This window comes from Manacus candei, unplaced genomic scaffold, assembly GCF_025592945.1.
Source record: "Manacus candei isolate 608988 ecotype Guabito, Panama unplaced genomic scaffold, ASM2559294v1 h1tg000142l, whole genome shotgun sequence".
NCBI lineage: Eukaryota > Metazoa > Chordata > Aves > Passeriformes > Pipridae > Manacus > Manacus candei.
Genome location: NW_026138190.1, coordinates 446,275 through 460,046, shown reverse-complemented (window position 1 = coordinate 460,046; position 13,772 = coordinate 446,275). Strand labels below are relative to the sequence as shown.

The window sequence follows — 13,772 nt, the reverse complement described above, 5'->3', positions numbered from 1 at the left end:
CTGGGAAAATGAGCAAGGGCCTTCAAGACAGTGTTTAAGGCTGCAGGTTTCCATGGCAGCACTGGTGGCTTTCTTTGCTGGTCACCATCAGTTGCTAAGGCTTTTTTGTGATTCCATAGCTACCAAACCGCAATGCTGATCCCAAAATACGGGCTGAAGGAAGTATTGCTCTGTCGGGGCAAACAGGAGTGTCACCTGCTGAGCCACAAAGGAAGGGCAGAGAAAATAGGTTACACTTAAAGCAGGAGCCCAAGCAGAAAGTGAATTAAACAAGTGTCAGGTGGTTTCTCTAGGGTAAGCAGGGGGTGAAAGAGAAGCCCTGTGAAGGGAGGAAGTGTCTCACAAGTGCCTTTTGTGGCTGTTGGGGTGCAGTTAGGGCCATTGGAGCGCAGAAGAAATAGGCTGCAACAGCACAGGAAGAAAAGGGGGCAGTGTCTGTAACTTTGTGGCCCGTGGGGGGTAAGGAGCCAACGCAGGGCATTTGCTGGACACCCTGCCAGCACCACTGGTGACAAGTGACTCTTGCATGCAGGAAGTGGAGGAGAAGCTGGTGTGTGAGGCAGCCGTGGGGCCAGAGATAACAAAGAAAGAGATAATCAAGACAAAGGTCACCTGCAAGTTCATTTCTCCCACGGTGCAAATATCATCCAGAGCAATCACTTTCTGTGTGGAGAAGGTAAGTCTCTGGATTGCATCCTGGCATTTACTGCATGGCTCAGTGAGAGAGCTCATGGGGGGGTGTGTGCTTGTGTTAACAGCCCTCTTTACCCTTCTGAGGCACTTTGTAAAGTAAGTGAGGATGTTTTTAGAGATGAGACTAGTTTTTAACTTCCTTAAAGTAGAATTGCAGCTACAGCTGCACTGCTGAGGGGGACTGGGGCCACCTGGGGAGAAATGCCAGTTTCTGTGCACACTGTCAAGGGAGGTTTTTGAGGATCCTCCAATGCACGGTGATGTCTGAACACCAGTGCTGTAGGGAAGCTGGGAAAACCAGAGATTCCTGTGAATTCCTCAGGCTGATGAGGAAAAACCTGTCATCTGCTGTGTGTCTTTGCCTTCTCTGCTGTTGGTATGGATGCTCTATGGTATAGCTCTATGGTACAGCTCTGTGCATTTCCCCAAGCCTCACCTGCTTCTAAGGACTCACACATGTCCTGCAGCTGCAGTGATGATGCCACCGAGGCAAAGCAGGTGCCCTTTAGTCTCTGGATCCCAACTTCTGCATTATCATTCCCACAAGGTGTCTGGAAAGGATGTTGCATTATTTAGTTTCTGTGGTTTTGGGTCTCTCCTCAGGTTCCCAGGCTTCCATGGAAGCACTGAATTCTGGGAACAGGCAGTTTGAATGTAACGAGAAGCTTTTCAGCTCTCTCTGATGCCTGCCTGTGCTCTGCTTGATGCCACACTGATTTATGGAGTGCTCTGGCACTGCAACTGTTTGATATCAATACATCCAGAACTAGTTTCCCAAACTCTGTCTGGTTTCTCTGCACCATGCAAGAAGCCCACCACAATGCACAAACAAGAAGAAGGAGCTTAGGCTGATCATAGCTCTGAGGTTATAGACATCATGTGCCTGTAGCAGAGGCAGCAGGACGCACAATGCAGAGGGACTGTTGAGGTTTTTGGCTGGCCACATGTTCATGGAATGTTCAAAGTTGACCTTGGGCTGCTGCAGGATCCCCACCCTGAGCCAAATCCCGCTTGCTTTTCTCTTCTGGCTGGCATCACTGCTTCTAGGAGGCTGCTGGAGCCAATAAGGCTGTGAGAAATGACTGTATATGAGGGAAGATCATCTTGTGTTGTTCTGCCCAAGAGAGGAGACAAACGTTCTGGGGTCACTTTCTGCCTTTGATCTTGTTCAAGCAGCTGCCTCCTCTCAGGGGCCTATTCCTTCCTCTGTACATGGGAGCGTTTCCTTGTCTGCCAGGGGAGGCTGTAATTTCCAAACATGAAAAGAATCAGCTCTAGAGAAAAATGTCCTGGAAGGTTTAGAATCAAAGAAAAAGAGTAAATAGAGATATATGCACTTCTGAGGTTGAAAAATGTGAAATGCATTGGAAGGGGAAGGAGGTCTGTGGCTCCTTGAGGTTGTTTTTCCTTGTCTCCTGTTTCTGTAGCACCCCGATGATGTCCTGACTCTTCAGTACAAGCCTCTGTCTTTAAAAAACACCTGCTGCCTGCCATTCCACCTTTTGCTGGACTTGGAGCAACCGTTCCTAATCTGTGCTGCAGACCATCAGCCCCTCCCTGCAGAGGCCCAGGTGAGCAGCCAAGGACCCTCCTGCCAGTGGGCTTTGAAGAGGGAGGGCTGTGGTGGTGCCCTTCTGTTGGGAGGTCCTCAAGTCGAGAAGTTTATTCCGTAGAGTCAACAGTGGACTGGCCTGAACTGTGAACTGAGTCAGCAGAGCTGCTGAAGGAAGCAAAAACTCATCTGAATTGGAAAGATCCCTCCTGGCTCTAAGATATGAGGGGAAGGGAGCAGGCAGCCAGGTGTGGGCAAGCCATGCAGCAGAGGTGTCTCCTGGAGAGCACCCCATCCTCTTGTATTGCTGCTGAGCACAGAAACAGGAGCCTGAGAATTCCCCACTGGAGTGTGGTGCTTGCAGACAGACCCTCCCTTGTAAAGAACTGAAGGGTGGACTGGGAAGGCCGTGCTGGGGTCACACTTTGAGCGTTTACGGTTTCGTGCTGTCAGACCTTGGGACTTCATCGTGTGGGTGACTAACACTCCTTGTCTCCTTGCAGCCTGTGAAGATGGAGGCAGGGCAGGAACTTCATCTCTCCATCGGCTTTAACCCAGCTTATGAAAAGGATCCGATCAGCTGGGTAGCAGAGAAGACTATGAAGATCCGGCTTGGGGAACATCCTCATGAGGAAGAGATCACCATTCGGGGAGAGGTCTACTTCCCGAATCTCCGTATCCCGACCAAAGCACTGGACTTTGGTTGCATCGTGACTGGCACGGAACAAGTGCGTTACCTGGAGATGACCAACTGCAGCCCAATTCCTGCCCACTACCACTGGTCATTCCAGATGGACAGCAAGGAGTACCCGACAGGGTATGTGCACCTTTGCCCTCTCCTGGAAGCTCTTTTTCCTGGGGTTCTGTTTGTACTTTTTGGCCATATTGACCACCATAACTGGTCTACTCTGGCCTCCAATTGAGAGACCTGGAGACGCACCATCTATAATGCTGCTGATGCTTTTGAGAAAGCACACAGGATCACCCTTGAGGAGAAAAGGCAATGCAGAAAGAATTGTGCCTTGCAGAATTTACCATCTAAGGAGTCTTTCTGTTGTGCCTTTTGCAACCGGACGTGTCTATCTCGTATTGACCTTTTCAGCCACCAACGCGCTTGCAACAAACGTGGGTAGAGCCCTTCCCAAATCTTCGTTCGCGAAGCCCAACCATGATGATGTTTGTACTTTGCAAAGACCAAAGCTGTTTGCCTGGGATGTGACAAACTGCTTTTGACTTTCCCTTGTGGAATAACACTGACCAGCCGTGGTCAGGCTGGATGCTCAGGGAATAGGCGTTTTCCATGAGTTTGGTGTTACTGTAGTCCCCCTCCTGGTTTCCTCTGGGAAATAAAGCTGGTGGGGAAATCTGCTTTCTCAGACCTCTGTGGCCTGAGGCAGTGACCACCTTGGTGAAGGGCTCCTAGTCTCACCTCCACAGTGCTGGTGGAGGCACTTTCACAGCCCTTTGGCCCCTCTACTTTGGGATGGGTCCTCTCTGCAAGCAGAGAAACAGCTCTCTTCTCCTTGCTGCCTTCTCTGCACTCCCAACCTTGGCCTGGAAGTGCTGGAGGATGCCCAGAAAGTCCCAAATCACATCACAGAAAGAGCTAGTTAGCACCTGAGCTGATGCTGAACATCTTGTTACCTTCCCCTTCCTTCTCCTTTTCTGAGACACCCCCTTTCTGAGCTCACCACACCTGCACCCACCCGGGGGCTGCATCCTGACGAGGAATTGCTCGTGCAGGTGTCCCTCCCTCCCACTGCAGGTCCGTGATCGTGGTTACGTTATTTTCCAGGTTCATACCTTCCCCACCTACATTCAAACCCCAACCACAAATGGTCACGTTCGGCTGTGTTGGGTGTGGGCGTTATTCAAGGAGGTACTTCAGGCCTGGAAGTGTGCAGGAGCCAACCAAAGCCCCGGAAGCAGTGCAGGACTCTTCTCAACAATCATCACCTTCAGCAAACTACCTGGAAACAGAACAGGATTCTTCCCAACAGACATCACATTTAGAGAACTGCATGGAAACAGAACAGGATTCTTTCGAAGAGTCATCAGATTCAGAGGACTCCCTGGAAACAGAGCAGGATTCTTCCGAAGAGTCATCAGATCCAGAGGACTCCCTGGAAACAGAGGACGATTCTCCTGAACAGTCATCAGATCCAGAGAACTCCCTGGAAACAAAGCAGGACTCCTCCCAAAAGTCATCAGATTCAGAGGACTCCCTGGAAACAGAGCAGGATTCTTCTGAAGAGTCCTCACATTCAGAGGACTCCCCAGAAGCAAAGGTGGGTTTTCTTGTGCACCTGCCACCTGTGTTGCCTCCCCCGGCTTGCCACCAAAAAGCTGTGTTTGTGCCGACCTCCCCTTTTGCTGCCCTGCTGTTCTGTACCCTGAGAGTGGGCTGGGCAACAGGGCCAGTGGCTAGACATGGGGCATCTGGGGAGGGAGAAATAGGATACTTTTCTTTGGAGAAGCCCACTCCGATCCTACAGACCTATGATGAGTTTGGGATTTTTTGGCTTGTTTCCTTTACAATGTAAAATGAGGCTTTTCTGCATCATGATGAGAAGGCTTCCAGTTTCCTTCCTGTAGCAAGCCATGCCAAATCCTGATCTCCATGTACCCCCTTCCCAGCCCAGCTAGACCACCCATTTTCAGGTCTCTGCCTTCACCCAAGAGCCAGCATTGCAGTGATGGCCCCAGAGCTGCCTTTTATAGAGTGAGACTTGGCAAGGTGGCTGTGTCCTGGAATGGAAAGTGGCTTGTCTTCCAGGTGCCACCATCCACTGCTGCAGGGCCTCGGAGCTCAGTAGAGACGAAGAGGTCTGGGCAGTCGGCGGAGGTAAAGCCCCCTGGCTTCAGAGTGGAGGAGGTGAGTGGGAATCTCTCTCACTTGCACGTTTTCAGCATGGCAAGCAGGTCTGTTGCCCCCAGAGCTACAGAACTCCCTGTGCAGCACCCATGGAGGGCACTGCTCCCCTGGTACCTCATCAGGTGCTCAACAGGATATTTTTCAGGAGCATTTGGTGTAGCACCTTGAGAGAGCAGCATGTAAGTCAGAGAGAGGGAAAAACCTCAGGAGTCAGATGAGCTGGGCTGGAGTCCTCCCCTCAGCTCCAAGAGCTCTCACCTCTGAGTCTCTTGCTTTTCTGAAGGCAGTAAAAACTGGTTTTAAAGGCAAGTTCTGCAGCAGAGAGAATGTTTTGCTGCCAGGAGACATCCCAGTTTACTTTAATGTCTAGTATTAATGCGTTGAGCAGTGAGTATGGCGGAAGACTTTGGCCATGCTCCCTCCACTGGTCAGTGGCACGGAGGCTGGATGAGATTAGGATGCTTCTGGCTGGTGTTTGAGGAATAGGCCCCTCCAGCTATGGTTGTACTTTGCTCCAAGCCACAGCTGCTCTTCTGCACCCATTTCCACGCTCAACGACTCGATCCCTCGTCCCCTACTGCAGGTTTTCGACATCCAGCCGGTGTCCGGTGTGCTGCAGCCGGGCAAGAGCCAGCAGGTGCCCTTCACCTTCTTTGGCCACGCCAACATCATCGCCCGTGTCACGGTGCTGTGCCAGGTGGAGGGAGGCCCAACCTACGAGGTGGAGCTGAGGGGGGAGACTTCAGTCCTCACCTACCACCTGAGCGTCGAGGAGATTGACTGCGGGCTGCAGGTACCACCCCCTTCTCCTGGCAGAGTTGCTGCCTTGGGACCATCACCAGCAGGTTACTTCCCAACCCGGCCCAGGGCTCTCTCCCCTTCCCAACTCCTTTGTTGGCTCTGGGGCTTGGAAGTACAACCTTGGAGGGGTATGTCTAGCATCCAGACTGCTTTGTAATGGCCACCTCTGCCCCCCTCCAAAATGTTTGGAATTCCTTATCTTCAGGGTACCTAATGCTGCCTCCTGGAGCAAGCAGGATCCCAGTGGGGATGTCCAGAGGGACATGTCCCTGAGAAATCCCTCTGCTGATCCACTCGTAAAGCCTGAGCTCCAATGAGATGCTCTTGTTTAATGCTCTTGCTTAATCCTCAAAATAACCCGGTTGGGCTTCCGGTCACTGCAGTTGGAGAGAATGTCCCAGAGTAATCCCTACTTTACTACTTCTCAGTTAAAAGTCCACAGGTCTTTCCAGCTGCTGTCCCTGTCTTGGTGCCCCATGTGCTGGTTTAAAAGTTAACCAGCAGGGGGAATGAACTCAACTCAAAGGAGAGATTGTAAGTCAGAATAACAATTTATTAAAATAATACAGTAAGTACAATAATACAAACAAACAATTGGTCTCAACCCACAAAAACCCAAATGTATAACCCAGTACCCTGGGGCCTGAACAAAGTGGTGTTCCTTGGGCCCTGTTTGAGTCCAAAGTAAAGGGAGAGGGGAAGAACCTGCTGGTGCGAGAGCTGCTGCAGTCTGGCCAAAGTGGTGATCGCAGTCCAGTGATGGTCTAAGTCTGGTTGAGAGCGATGAGATGCAGCCTTCCTCTGGATCCCACGAGTGGGTTGAAAAATGTTCCAAAACTCCAAGATTATATATCCTCCAGTTCAGGCAGGAATGCTTGGTACTCCCCTCAGGGCGGGGAGTTTCACAAAGGGTGTGAGGACAGAAACATCCTCCTATCTCACAGGCCTCTTAACACCTAGTTTATAGCCTGAGGAGTCAGGCTCTATGGGCAGAGGGTGCGAATAGTCTATTGACAACAATAGTCTAGTTTCTGGGAAATGACATGGAAGGCTATAGAATACAGTTTTGGGTTGCACCCACCATGATGAACTGATCTCAGCTGTCCTAACTAGGACATTATCCACCCCTTATTCTATGCCATCCATGTCATGCCCAAACTAACCCCCTTTAAAACTATATACATCTATCTATCTATCTATCTATATATATACAATGAAACATTACAGACCATTCTCACTCAAAATTAGGTCCCCTTGTGGTACACAACGTGTCTCCCCATCTTTTTGCATTACCCACCAGGTGGAACCAGGTCCTTGAGCAAAAACAATCCCTCGGATGGGTTTGCCTTTGCTTGAGGTGGGACTAATCCAAACAGTCTTCCCTAACATTCCTCTCATATGTACCACGGGGACTTTATCTCCATCTACAGTATGCAAAGGTTCTGACTGGGCAGGACCAGCTCAATTGATGGAACCTCGGGTGTTGACCAACCAGGTGGCCTTTGCTAAATGCAGCTCCCAGTGTTTGAGAGTCTCCCCACACAGTGCCTTCAGGGTGGTTTTCAGCAGTCCGTTGCACCGCTCAACTTTTCCAGCAGCTGGTGCATGGTAGGGGATATGATACACCCACTCAATGCCGTGCTCTTTGGCCCAGGTGTCTACGAGGCCATTCTTGAAATGGGTCCCATTATCAGACTCAATTCTCTCCGGGGTGCCATGTTGCCACAGGACTTGTTTTTCAAGGCCCAGGATGGTATTCCGGGCAGTGGCATGAGGCACGGGGTATGTCTCCAACCATCCAGTGCTTCCTTCTACCATGGTCAGTACGTAGTGCTTACCTTGGCGGGTTTTGGGGAGCGTGATGTAGTCAACTTGCCAGGCTTCCCCATACCTGTACTTCGACCACCGTCCACCATACCATAGAGGCTTCACCCGCTTGGCCTGCTTGATGGCAGCACATGTCTCACAGTCATGGATGACCTGCGAGACAATGTCCTTGGTTAAGTCCACCCCTCGGTCACGAGCCCATCTGTATGTTGCATCTCTCCCCTGGTGACTGGAGGCGTCATGGGCCCATCAAGCCAGAAATAATTCTCCTTTGTGCTGCCAATCCAGATCGACCTGAGAGACTTTAATCCTGGCAGCTCGGTCCGCCTGCTCGTTGTTACGATGCTCCTCATTAGCCCGTTTCTTGCCTACATGAGCGTCTACGTGACGGACCTTCACACTCAGCTTCTCTACCCGGCCAGCGATGTCCTGCCACATCTCCGCCGCCCAGATGGGTTTCCCTTGGCGCTGCCAGTTGGCCTTTTTCCATCGCTCCAGCCATCCCCACAGAGCATTGGCCACCATCCATGAGTCAGTGTAGAGATAGAGTCTTGGCCACTTCTCTCGTTCAGCTATATCCAAAGCCAACTGAACGGCTTTAAGTTCTGCAAACTGACTTGACCCACCTTGTCCTTCAGTCGCTTCTGCAACTCGCCGTGTGGGACTCCATACAGCTGCCTTCCATTTTCGGTTTGTCCCTACAATGCGGCAGGAGCCATCCGTGAAGAGCACATATCGCCTTTCATCTGCGGGTAGCTTGTCAACTGGTGGGACCTCCTCAGCCCGTGTCACCTTCTCCTCCTCTTCTTCAGAGGATAGTCCGAAACTCTCACCTTCGGGCCAATTGGTGATAATTTCCAGAATCCCAGGGCGATTAGGATTCCCTATCCGGGTTCACTGCGTGATCAGAGCGATCCACTTACTCCACGTGGCATCGGTGGCATGATGTGTGGAAGGAACTCTTCCCTTGAACATCCAGCCCAGCACTGGTAGTCGGGGTGCCAGGAGGAGCTGCGCTTCGGTGCCGATTACTTCTGAGGCAGCTCGAACTCCTTCATAGGCAGCCAGGATCTCTTTCTCAGTTGGTGTATAGCTGGCTTCAGATCCTTTGTATCCCCGACTCCAGAATCCCAGCGGTCGTCCTCGGGTCTCCCCAGGCACTTTCTGCCAGAGGCTCCAAGAAGGGCCATTCTCCCCGGCTGCGGTGTAGAGCACGTTCTTCACGTCCTGTCCTGTCCTTACTGGCCCAAGGGCTACCGCATGGGCAATCTCCTGTTTAATTTGTTCAAAGGCTTGTTGTTGTTCGGGGCCCCACTGGAAATCATTTTTCTTCCGTGTCACAAGGTAGAGAGGGCTTACAATCTGACTATACTCGGGGATATGCATCCTCCAAAAGCCCACAGCGCCTAGGAAAGCCTGTGTTTCCTTCTTGCTGGTTGGTGGGGACATGGCTGCTATTTTGTTAATCACCTCCATTGGAATTAGGCGGCGTCCATCTTGCCACTTCACTCCTAGGAACTGAATTTCCTGAGCAGGTCCCTTGACCTTACTCCGTTTAATGGCAAAACCGGCTCTTAGGAGAATCTGGATTATCTTCTCTCCTTTCTCGAAGACTTCGCCCGCTGTGTTCCCCCATACAATGATGTCATCAATGTACTGTAGGTGCTCTGGAGCCTCGCCCTTTTCCAGTGCAGTCTGGATCAGTCCATGGCAAATGCTGGGACTGTGTTTCCACCCCTGAGGCAGTCGATTCCAGGTGTACTGCACACCTCTCCAAGTGAAAGCAAATTGTGGCCTGCACTCCGCTGCCAAAGGAATGGAGAAAAAGGCATTGGCTATGTCAATGGTGGCATACCACTTGGCTTCCTTGGACTCCAGCTCATACTGGAGCTCCAGCATGTCCGGCACAGCAGCACTCAGGGGGGGTGTGACTTCATTGAGTCCACGGTAATCCACCGTCAGCCTCCACTCTCCGCTGGACTTACGCACTGGCCATATAGGGCTATTAAAGGGTGAGCGAGTCTTGCTGACCACCCCCTGGGTCTCCAGTTCACGGATCATCTTATGTATAGGGGTCACAGAGTCCCGGTCGGTGCGGTATTGCCGACGGTGCACTGTTGCTGTGGCTATCGGTACCAATTGTTCTTCAACCTTCAGCAGTCCCACAGCAGAGGGGTCCTCTGAGAGACCAGGCAAGGTGTTCAACTGTCTAATTTCCTCCGTCTCCACAGCAGCTATGCCAAAAGCCCAACGAAGTCCTTTTGGGTCTTTGAAATACCCACTCCTCAGGTAATCTATGCCAAGGATGCACGGGGCCTCTGGGCCAGTCACGATGGGGTGTCTGTGCCATTCCTTCCCAGTCAGGCTCACTTCAGCTTCCAGTACAGTCAGCTGTTGGGATCCCCCTGTCACCCCAGAAATGGAGATGGATTCTGCCCCTACGTATCTTGATGGCATTAAAGTACATTGTGCGCCGGTGTCCACTAAGGCCTTATATCTTTGTGGCTCTGATGTGCCAGGCCATCGAATCCACACAGTCCAATAGACTCGATTGTCCCTCTCCTCTACCTGGCTAGAGGCAGGGCACCCCTAGTCCTGGTCATGGTACTCATTGTGCTCTTCTTGTGGGTATGACCTGGAGGTCCCTTCAAGAGGATCATTCCTGTACCGTCTGGAGTCTTGCCCACGAGAGACTGGAGCAATGTTTACCCTTGAAGAGTTCTTTATGGTATTTGTTCCTCTTTTCAGTTCACGTACCTGGGCTGCTAAGGAAGAGGTGGGTTTCCCATCCCACTTCCTCATATCTTCTCCGTGCTCACGGAGGTAAAACCATAGATCGCCACGTGGAGTGTACCTTCTCTCCTTAGCTGGGGGACGCTGGCTCCTAATAGCAGAGACTCTTGTTTGTCCTGGCGAGATATGGGAAATCCCTTCCTTAATTTCTTCTCTTAGCTTCTGATGTCCCTCTTCAATTTTCTCTTCCAGGCTTCGGACGTGTTCAGCCAGTTTGGTTTCCACAGATGAGACGTGGGCTCGTAATGGGGCGGTGACAGTGTCTTCATAAATCCTGAGTTTACTAACCAATGCTCCCACCTTGTCCTCTCCCTCCCTCCATTGCAGCGTTGCTAAGTAGCGGGAATACATTTCTGGCCCGAGTCGTGCAAACTTTAACCACATTTGGGAGGTGCACTGTACACCATCTGGACTCTTAGGGAATCTTTCATCCTCTGAAAAGATTATCTCCAGTACAACTAACTCCCTTAAGCACCAGATACCTTGTTCCATCGTGTTCCACTGTCCTTGCTGTACGTGGAGGTCCTCCTTACAAAGGTATCTCTCCCTCACACTGCACAACAGTCGCCGCCAGAGGCTGAGAGTCTCCTGCCTCCTTCCAATCCCCTGATCAATGACTACATCTCGAGACAGGGATCCCAGCTGTCTGGCTTCACTCCCATCTAGGATCGTATCATTAGCTGCAGCATCCCAGATTCGGAGCAGCCAGGTCAGAATGGACTCGTTCGCCTGTCGTGTGAACTCTCTCCGGAGCTCACGTAGCTCACCCAGGGATAGGGACCGAGTGATTATTTCTGGCTCTGTCTCCTCCGGTGGATGTGAAGGTCCCGCCTCTTCGTCATCATTTGCTATATGGACTGATTTAGTCTTTGATTTCCTTTTCTGGACAGGGGCGACTGCTATTGGTTTTGTTTGTTCTTCTGGCTCCGTGATGGTTTGTGTGGACACGGTGCTGGTTGGTTTATTTCTTTCTCCCTCTGACTCAGCTGTGGTTTGGGTGGACGTGGTGCCTGTGGATTTGCTCCTTCTCTCCTCCCCCTGACAGTGCTGTACCATGTCAAGTAGTGTCCGGTAGGCAGTGGCCAGGGCCCAGCAGGTTGCTGTGAGCTGGCCATCTCTGGAGCTGCCAGAGCATTTTTCCTTCACCAGTCTTATCATGCTAACAGGATCCTGCAGTTGTTCAGGGGTGAATTTCCAGATCATTGGAGGAGAAAACTTTTCCAAATACTGCCTGATGCCCTCCCACTTCCCGTGCCATTCAGCATTATCTGCTCCCAGGGCAGGTGTCCAAACAACCTCCCTAGAAGGCACTGTTCTGACCCTAAACATGGTGTACACAGTACAGAGCAGACAGAGCAACACTAACAATAACATTATGCTGTCCTTAACATCAAAAGGGAACTCAATATTTTCAAACTGTTGTAGCAGGTCTGAAGGGGAAGAAGGAGCTGAGGCTGGAAACCATCCCCCCTGTTCCCCCAAAAGGCTGGGTACGATTTTTAATGAGGCCCCAGAGGTAGCAACCCAAACCAGGACAGGCAAACAGGACTGAATACACATTTACAATGAAACTCATTGCTTCTGATGTTAGAATGACATAAACATAATATACTAATAAAGCAATTTGGATCCCTCTCCCTGGTCTTAAAGAGAGCATCAAAACAGGCAAATAATACCCCATCTGTGGAAATATGAACAGGCTCAAATACCACATCCATGTGAGTGCATCAAACAACATGGTGATCAGGGAGTTTCTATATCCAAATAGACAAATGCTTAAAATGAAATTGTGATTCTGACTTCTCTCTCTCTGCCCGACGTTGGGCACCAAAAATGTGCTGGTTTAAGAGTTAACCAGCAGGGGGAATGAACTCAACTCAAAGGAGAGATTATAAGTCAGAATAACAATTTATTAAAATAATACAGTAAGTACAATAATACAAACAAACAATTGGTCTCAACCCACAAAAACCCAAATGTATAACCCAGTACCCTGGGGCCTGAACAAAGTGGTGTTCCTTGGGCCCTGTTTGAGTCCAAAGTAAAGGGAGAGGGGAAGAACCTGCTGGTGGGAGAGCTGCTGCAGTCTGGCCAGAACTGGTGATCGCAGTCCAGTGGTGGTCTAAGTCTGGTTGAGAGCGATGAGATGCAGCCTTCCTCTGGATCCCACGAGTGGGTTGAAAAATGTTCCAAAACTCCAAGATTATATATCCTCCAGTTCAGGCAGGAATGCTTGGTACTCCCCTCAGGGCGGGGAGTTTCACAAAGGGTGTGAGGACAGAAACATCCTCCTATCTCACAGGCCTCTTAACACCTAGTTTATAGCCTGAGGAGTCAGGCTCTATGGGCAGAGGGTGCGAATAGTCTATTGACAACAATAGTCTAGTTTCTGGGAAATGACATGGAAGGCTATAGAATACACAGTTTTGGGTTACACCCACCATGATGAACTGGTCTTCAGCTGTCGTAACTAGGACACCCCATCTGTCTCCCTTTTTGCTGGTGTGTTGCTTGCCAATACTTGCATGCAGGTGTCTTTTCTTCTGGAATGCCTCGATGCCACCTCCTTTGTTTCTCCTGGCTGTTGGTGACCCCTCAGAGTGCAGAGGGCCTGTGTCCCCTGCTTCATTTGTTACTGGCTCTCCCACGGTTGTTCCTGCCCCTCTACATGCTGCCAGAACTCTGTTCCTGTGCAGGTCCCTGTGCCTGGGGGTTCCCCATGTTCCCAAGTGGCCATAGCTTGTTCCCAGTCCCTGCTCCTGCAGTGTGTCTGCTTTCAACCCCATGAAAGAGGAAGGAGATTCCCAGCACCAGGCCTGTGTCTGTAACTTCCCACTCCTCTGTCCTCTCTCCAGCTCTTTAATGAAGTCACCAAAGCAGAGGTCACCCTGCGGAACAACGGGAAGATGGGATTCACCTACATGGTACAGAGCCCCAGCACTGGCACTGCAGACAAGCCTCTGCCTGGTGTGCTCGTGGTCCTGCCCAGCACAGTGAGTGGCACAATTGACTGACCCCAGCCCTGTGTCAGGTGGCCAAGGAGAGGGTTAAAGAGAAAAAAGAGGGGAAAACAAAACCAAACCCAGCCATGAGAGACAGGGTTGTAGCTGCTGGGGGCAGAGAAGGTCAAGCAAGTGCCATCCTGCCAGACTCCCTGTGGCCTTGACTGGTGAGTGGCTCTGCCATCCCAGGGCAGCCACCGGCGGGAGGCACGAGCACGTTGGTCACTCC

At 51.1% G+C, this 13,772-nt stretch overlaps 1 protein-coding gene across 1 annotated transcript in view; it reads left to right on the top strand.

The window, feature by feature from the left end:
* The window catches only part of LOC127462867 (hydrocephalus-inducing protein homolog), a 131,371-nt gene that overhangs the window by 29,425 nt on the left and 88,174 nt on the right, over window positions 1-13,772 (top strand). The window contains exons 22-28 of the mRNA XM_051771804.1: window positions 533-676; window positions 2,121-2,264; window positions 2,749-3,062; window positions 4,041-4,533; window positions 5,022-5,120; window positions 5,704-5,913; window positions 13,397-13,534. Of these exons, the coding sequence (XP_051627764.1) occupies window positions 533-676; window positions 2,121-2,264; window positions 2,749-3,062; window positions 4,041-4,533; window positions 5,022-5,120; window positions 5,704-5,913; window positions 13,397-13,534 (1,542 nt within the window). The remainder of the gene's footprint in view (window positions 1-532; window positions 677-2,120; window positions 2,265-2,748; window positions 3,063-4,040; window positions 4,534-5,021; window positions 5,121-5,703; window positions 5,914-13,396; window positions 13,535-13,772) is intronic.